The sequence below is a fragment of the Microtus oregoni genome, unplaced genomic scaffold (genome assembly GCF_018167655.1).
Source record: "Microtus oregoni isolate MIOR12 unplaced genomic scaffold, Mior012 000003F_ref0000135, whole genome shotgun sequence".
Classification (NCBI taxonomy): domain Eukaryota; kingdom Metazoa; phylum Chordata; class Mammalia; order Rodentia; family Cricetidae; genus Microtus; species Microtus oregoni.
This window is the reverse complement of record NW_024543062.1, coordinates 9,786,501-9,792,500: the sequence shown is the minus strand read 5'-3', so window position 1 is coordinate 9,792,500 and position 6,000 is coordinate 9,786,501. Positions and strand designations below refer to the sequence as shown.

At 47.4% G+C, this 6,000-nt stretch overlaps 1 protein-coding gene across 2 annotated transcripts in view; it reads left to right on the top strand.

Moving 5' to 3' along the window:
• Nucleotides 1–6,000, top strand: part of Gtf2ird2b (GTF2I repeat domain containing 2B) — a 37,317-nt gene that overhangs the window by 18,517 nt on the left and 12,800 nt on the right. For both annotated transcript variants that reach the window (XM_041649160.1, XM_041649158.1), the window contains exons 9-10: nucleotides 1,297–1,374; nucleotides 5,114–5,170. In XM_041649160.1, the coding sequence (XP_041505094.1) occupies nucleotides 1,297–1,374; nucleotides 5,114–5,170 (135 nt within the window). The remainder of the gene's footprint in view (nucleotides 1–1,296; nucleotides 1,375–5,113; nucleotides 5,171–6,000) is intronic.

Here is a 6,000-nt window from a genome sequence, read left to right as displayed (position 1 = left end):
ACCATACTGCATGGCACACGCACACACATGCACACACCACACTCCACGGCACACGCACACACATGCACACACCACACTCCACGGCACACACATACACATGCACACACCACACTCCACGGCACACGCATACACATGCACACACCACACTCCACGGCACACGCATACACATGCACACACACCACACTGCACGGCACACGCACACACATGCACACACCACACTGCACGGCACACGCACACACATGCACACACCACACTGCATGGCACACGCACACACATGCACACACCACACTCCACGGCACACGCATACACATGCACACACACCACACTGCACGGCACACGCACACACATGCACACACTACATTCATTGAAAAGTACATGAGTCAAGGTCAGGAAAGCTGGCTCAGCCGTTAGAAACACTTCCTGTTCTTCAGGGAACCTGGGTTTGGTTCCCAACACCCAAATGGTGGCTCACACCCATATATAACTCCAGTTCCAGAGGAACTGAAATAAAATAAATCCAGTAGAAAAGAATTAAATAAAATAAATAAAGTTTGGCTCCAAAAGCATCTTCAGTTTTGGATTCTGTCAGATTTGGAATTTTTTCTGAGACAAAGTCTTGCTATATAGTACAAGCTTAAAATATGGGATTATGGGACTAGAGGGATGGCTCAGTTAAGAGCGCCAGCTGCTCTTCCAGAGGTCCTGAGTTCAGTTCCCAGCACCCACATGATGAGTCACAATGTTCTATAACATTGGGTCCCTGGGATCCAGTGCCCTCTTCTGGTGTGACACTGGCTCATTTCTTCCTCTTGGCTTTGTTTCTCCTTTTTCCGGATCTATTGATAGAGTTTGGTCCTGCATGTTCTCACAAGGTTCCCCGCGGATGCACAAGGAGATGGTGGGGCCTTTGCAGGTGGAGTCTACTGGGAAGTCTTCAGGTCAGGGAGGCACGCCCCTTCAGACTAACCTTCAATTTACTCTTAGCCAAAGAGGATTCTATTTTTAAGACTAAGTCCTTAGGACCAGACCCTTGCTGGCCTGGAACTTGTCATTGAGATGAGCCTGGCCTTGAACTCATAGAGATCGGCCTGCCTCAGCCTCTGGAATGCTGGAATTAGAGGTGTGTGCCATAGTACCCTGCTTCCAAAGAGGATCTTAAACTTCTGATTCTCCTGCCTCTGCCTCTACCTCCCGAGAGCTGGGATGGCAGGCTTGTGCCAGCATTCCCACCAAACCAGGTGTTTCATTAGTTGGTGTGGTTACCTGAGCCCTCACTGTGGCCTCTTGTTCTCCCAGGAACTTCACCGAAGGCAGCAGCCGTTTTAGTGAAGACAGAGTCAGAGGATCCTAACTACTACCAGTGTGACGTGCAAGGTAACGCTGTCCCGGGCTCTTCACGACCGAAATGGTGGACCCCACTCACCCGAGAGGTCATAAAGAGGAACAGAGGGGACAGGAAGATGGCTTAGTGGGCAAGACCACTTGCTGTGCCACACGAGGACCTGAGCTCAGATCCCCGGCACCCATGCAAAAAGCGTGGTGTGGCCACAGGTGCTTATGACATCAGCACTGGGGGGAGCAGAGACAGGAAGATCCCTAGGCTTACTGACCTAGCCCCTTCTCAAGGGGATAAGGTAGAGATTGATAGAGCAGGACACCGGATATCCTCCTCCATCCTCTGTGCGTGCACACGCACACCTGTGCTCACACACATGTGACTATACCACACACACACAAACACCTACACATGTGTGAATATACCACACACATCCATGTACAGATGTGAATAGACCACACACACCCACACATGTGTATGAATATACCACACCCCTCACACATGTGAATATACCACACACGTGTGAATATACCACACACATCCACACATGTGTGAATCTATCACACCCACCCAAATACACATGTAAATAGACCACACCCACCCACATATGAATATACCACACACGTGTGTAAATATACCACCCACACCCACACACATGTGTGAATATGCCACATACACCCACATACATGGGAATATACCACACCACAAAAAGAGGAACACAGATGTATGTGTGTTGACCTATACTAACAAAAATTGTCTTTTTAATTATTGGATGGATTGAATTTATCTTCGATCCAGTGGAGCATTTGTGGGGCACACCTATAATCCCAGCTCTCAGAAGGTGAAGGTAGGAGAATCACAAGTTCAAGGTTATTTTTTTTTAAGTTATTTATATTTTATGTACGAGTACACTGCATGTATACCTGCAGGCTAGAAGAGGGCGCCAGATCTCATTACAGGTGGTTGTGAGCCATGATGTGGGTGCTGGGAATTGAACTCAGATCCTCTGGAAGAGCAGCCAGTAAGCCATCTCTCCAACCCCCCTTAAGGTTATCCTTGACTAGATGACTAGATAGCAAGTTCGAGTCTACACTACATGAGACCCTATCTCAAAAATGAAGAAAATCAGGCTTGAGAGATGACTCAGTGCCTAAGAATTCTTTTTTTTTTTTTTTTGGTTTTTCGAAACAGGGTTTCTCTGTGGTTTTGGAGCCTGTCCTGAAATTAGCTCTTATAGACCAGGCTGGTCTCGAACTCACAGAGATCCACCTGCCTCTGCCTCCCAAGTTCTGGGATTAAAGGCGTGCACCACCACCACTGCCCGGCCAGTGCCTAAGAATTCTCATTGGCTGCTCTTCCAGAGGAACTGAGTTTAATTCCCAGGCCCCACGTGACAGCTCACAACTATCTGTAACTCCACTTCAGGAGAGCTGACACCCTCACATAGACATACATGCAGGCAAAACCCCAATACATAAATAATTTTTAAAAAAATAAGAAAAGGGGGGGGGCTGGAGAGATGGCTCAGTGGTTAAGAGCATTGCTTGCTCTTCCAAAGGTCCTGAGTTCAATTCCCAGCAACCACATGGTGGCTCACAACCATCTGTAATGAGGTCTGGTGCCCTCTTCTGGCCTGCAGACATACACACAGACAGAATATTGTATACATAATAAATAAATAAATATTTAAAAAAATAAGAAAAGGGACAGTGGTGGCTCACACCTGTAATCCTAGTGCTTGGAAGGAAGAGGCAGGTGGATCTGAGTTCAAGGCCAGCCTGGTCCCAGGACAGCCAGGGCTACACAGAGAAATCCTGTCTTGAAAAACAAAGCAGCAACAACAAAAATTTAAGAGAAGCTTCTCAAAATCCTGTGTGCAATCATGGATTGATCAGATAGTGCAACTCACTGAGCAAGGTAGCAGTTTGTAAAGGTTAAAGGATACACCAAACCTCACAGGAAAGAATTCCAGGGGCTGGAGATGGCTCCGCAGTTAAAGGCACTGAGCACTGTGTTCACGGTCGTCTGTAACCGTGGTCCTATGGGCTCTGATGCCCTTTTCTGCTCTACAGATGTGCTTGCAGACAAAGCCCCATAGACTTTAGGTGGGGTTTAACGTGGTGTATAATAAATAATTCCAGAAGATTGCTGTGGGCACAGCAATAGGATTTTCTGTAATGAGATTCACTGGCTTCCTTGTGACACTGGTACACACGCCTATAACTAACCCTGTTGTGGGTGGCTGAGTGCATCCTCATATGGAAACTAGTGAGCAGGTGAGGCGTGAGAAGCCCGTGACGTGCAGATTTGCCTGTAGGCCTTGCGTCCTCTCCTGCCCTCCTCCTAAGATGTTTTCCATTTCTAAATTAAGATAGTTTCAAAAATAAACAGTTTTCCATAACAGCAACAACAAAAATAGAGCATCCGTGGGTAAAGTGCCTGCTGCCCAGCCTGCGTGCACCCATGTGTTCTAAGCAGAGAACCAAACCTACAAGTTGACCTCTGACCTTCAGGCATGCACTATGGCTTGCACTCCTACACGTTCGCATACACATAATAGATAAATTAATGTAAAATACTTTAGATGATGATGATGATGATTGGTTTTCTGAGACAGGATTTCTCTGTGTATAACCCTGGCCAACCTGGAACTCTCTCTGTAGACCATTCTGGCTCGAACTCACAGAGATCCACCTGCTTCTGCTTCCTGAGTGCTGGGATTAAAGGAATCCACCATCACCACCATCCCTCATAAAAATACATGTTTTAAAGATGTGTTCATGTGTTTGTTTGTTTGTGTGTACGGTGTTCTGCCTGCAAACCAGAAGAGGGCACCAGACTTCATTATATATGGTTGTAGGCCACTATGTGGGTGCTGGGAATTGAACGCAGGACCTCTGGAAGAGCAGCCTGGGCTCTTAACCTCTGAGCCATCTCTCCAGCCCCCAAAATATTTTTTTTTTCAAAATAATTTTTAAGATAGAAAAAAATAGGGTTTTGGTAGTGATGTAATTGTTTTGGGGTCACCCAGGCTTCTGTAACTCCTCCTTTTTATTGTATTTTGTTTTGTTTGTTTGAGATAGGGTCTCACGTAGCCCAGGTTGGCCCCAAACTTACTGTGTCCTAGAGGATGATTTATTTATTTATTTATTTATTATGTATGCGGTGTTCTGCCAGCATGTATCCCTGCAGCCCAGAAGAGGGCACCAGATCTCCTTGCGGATGGTTGTGAGCCACCATGTGGTTGCTGGGAATCGAACTCAGGACCTCCGGAAGAGCAACCAGTGCTCCCAACCTCTGAGCCATCTCTCCAGCCCCCCCAGAGGATGATATTAAACTCCTGATCCTCCTGTCTCTACCTCCTGAGTCCTGGGATTATTGGTGGGCACCGCTCCAAGTTTCCTGTGGTGCTGGGGTGGACACAGGACTTCTGCACACTAGGAAGCCCTCTGCCTGCCGAGCGCACCCCAGTCTTTGAAATGTTTCCCTTGCATTCAGCGACTTCTGTGTTTTGTTCTAAATGTTATATCACATTTTTATTTATTTATTGGCGGGGAAAAGAGGGAAGTGCCATCGTGCTTGAGCGGAGATCAGAGGTCAGTTTTCAGGAGTCAGCTCCCTCTTTCATAACACAGGTCCCGGGAATCAAACTCAGGTTGTCAGGTTTGGCTGCAAGCGCCTTTACCTGCTGAGCCGTCTTTGCAGTCTCCACGGCCCAGCGATGTCTGAAGGAGCTGCATTTCTCACTGAACTGTAGGTTTCTTCTTCTCCCTTCAGGAAACAAGCGTTCTTCCACCAGCAGTGAAGTCAGAGGGATGGAGTTGCCGTCTGCAGGTTAGCGAACAAAGCATCTCCTCCCTTAACCATGTGAGAAATAAAGAAAGTGGCTTCCTGGCACGCCTGTCCTAGGAAGCAGCAGTAAGGGCTGAGTGCTCTTCCAGTGCCCGGTCTGTAAGTGGGAACCAGTGCCACCTGCGGCCTTACTACAGCACTAGGCCTTTGTGTGTTGACTGAGGCTCTAGATAGCCCAGGTTAGAGCTCACCATGTAGCCGCTGGCCTCAACCCTGCATCAGTCCTGTCCACCTCTGAGTCTGGGAGGAGGGTTCGAAAGCCACACGTGGTCTTTCTTTTCCTGTTTTTTTTTTTTTTCTCCTCGAGACAGGGTTTCTCTGTGGTTTTGGAGCCTGTCCTGGAACTAGCTCTTGTAGACCAGGCTGGTCTCGAACTCACAGAGATCCGCCTGCCTCTGCCTCCTGAGTGCTGGGATTAAAGGTGTGCGCCACCATCGCCCTGCTTCTTTTCCTGTTTTTGTTCCCCGAGACAGGGTTCCTCTGTGTATCTCTGGCTGTCATCTCAGTAGGGGGCAAGAGGGCGCTACACAACCTTTGGGAGGGGAATCTATGTGAGTTCTAGGCCAGTGTGGTCTACAAAGTGAGTTCCAGAATAACCAGGGCTCTACAGAGAAACCCTGCCCCCCAACAAATAAATATAGATAGATAGATAGTAGATAGATAATAAAAACAAACAAAAATAAAATAAAAAACAACAACAGCGTCATCTCTCAGTCAGCCCCTCCCCACCCTAAAGTAATCCATAACAAAATTAAGAAGCACTGTGACGGTGTGAAATCCTGTCTTTTTTTTTTTTTTTTTTTTTTTTGGTT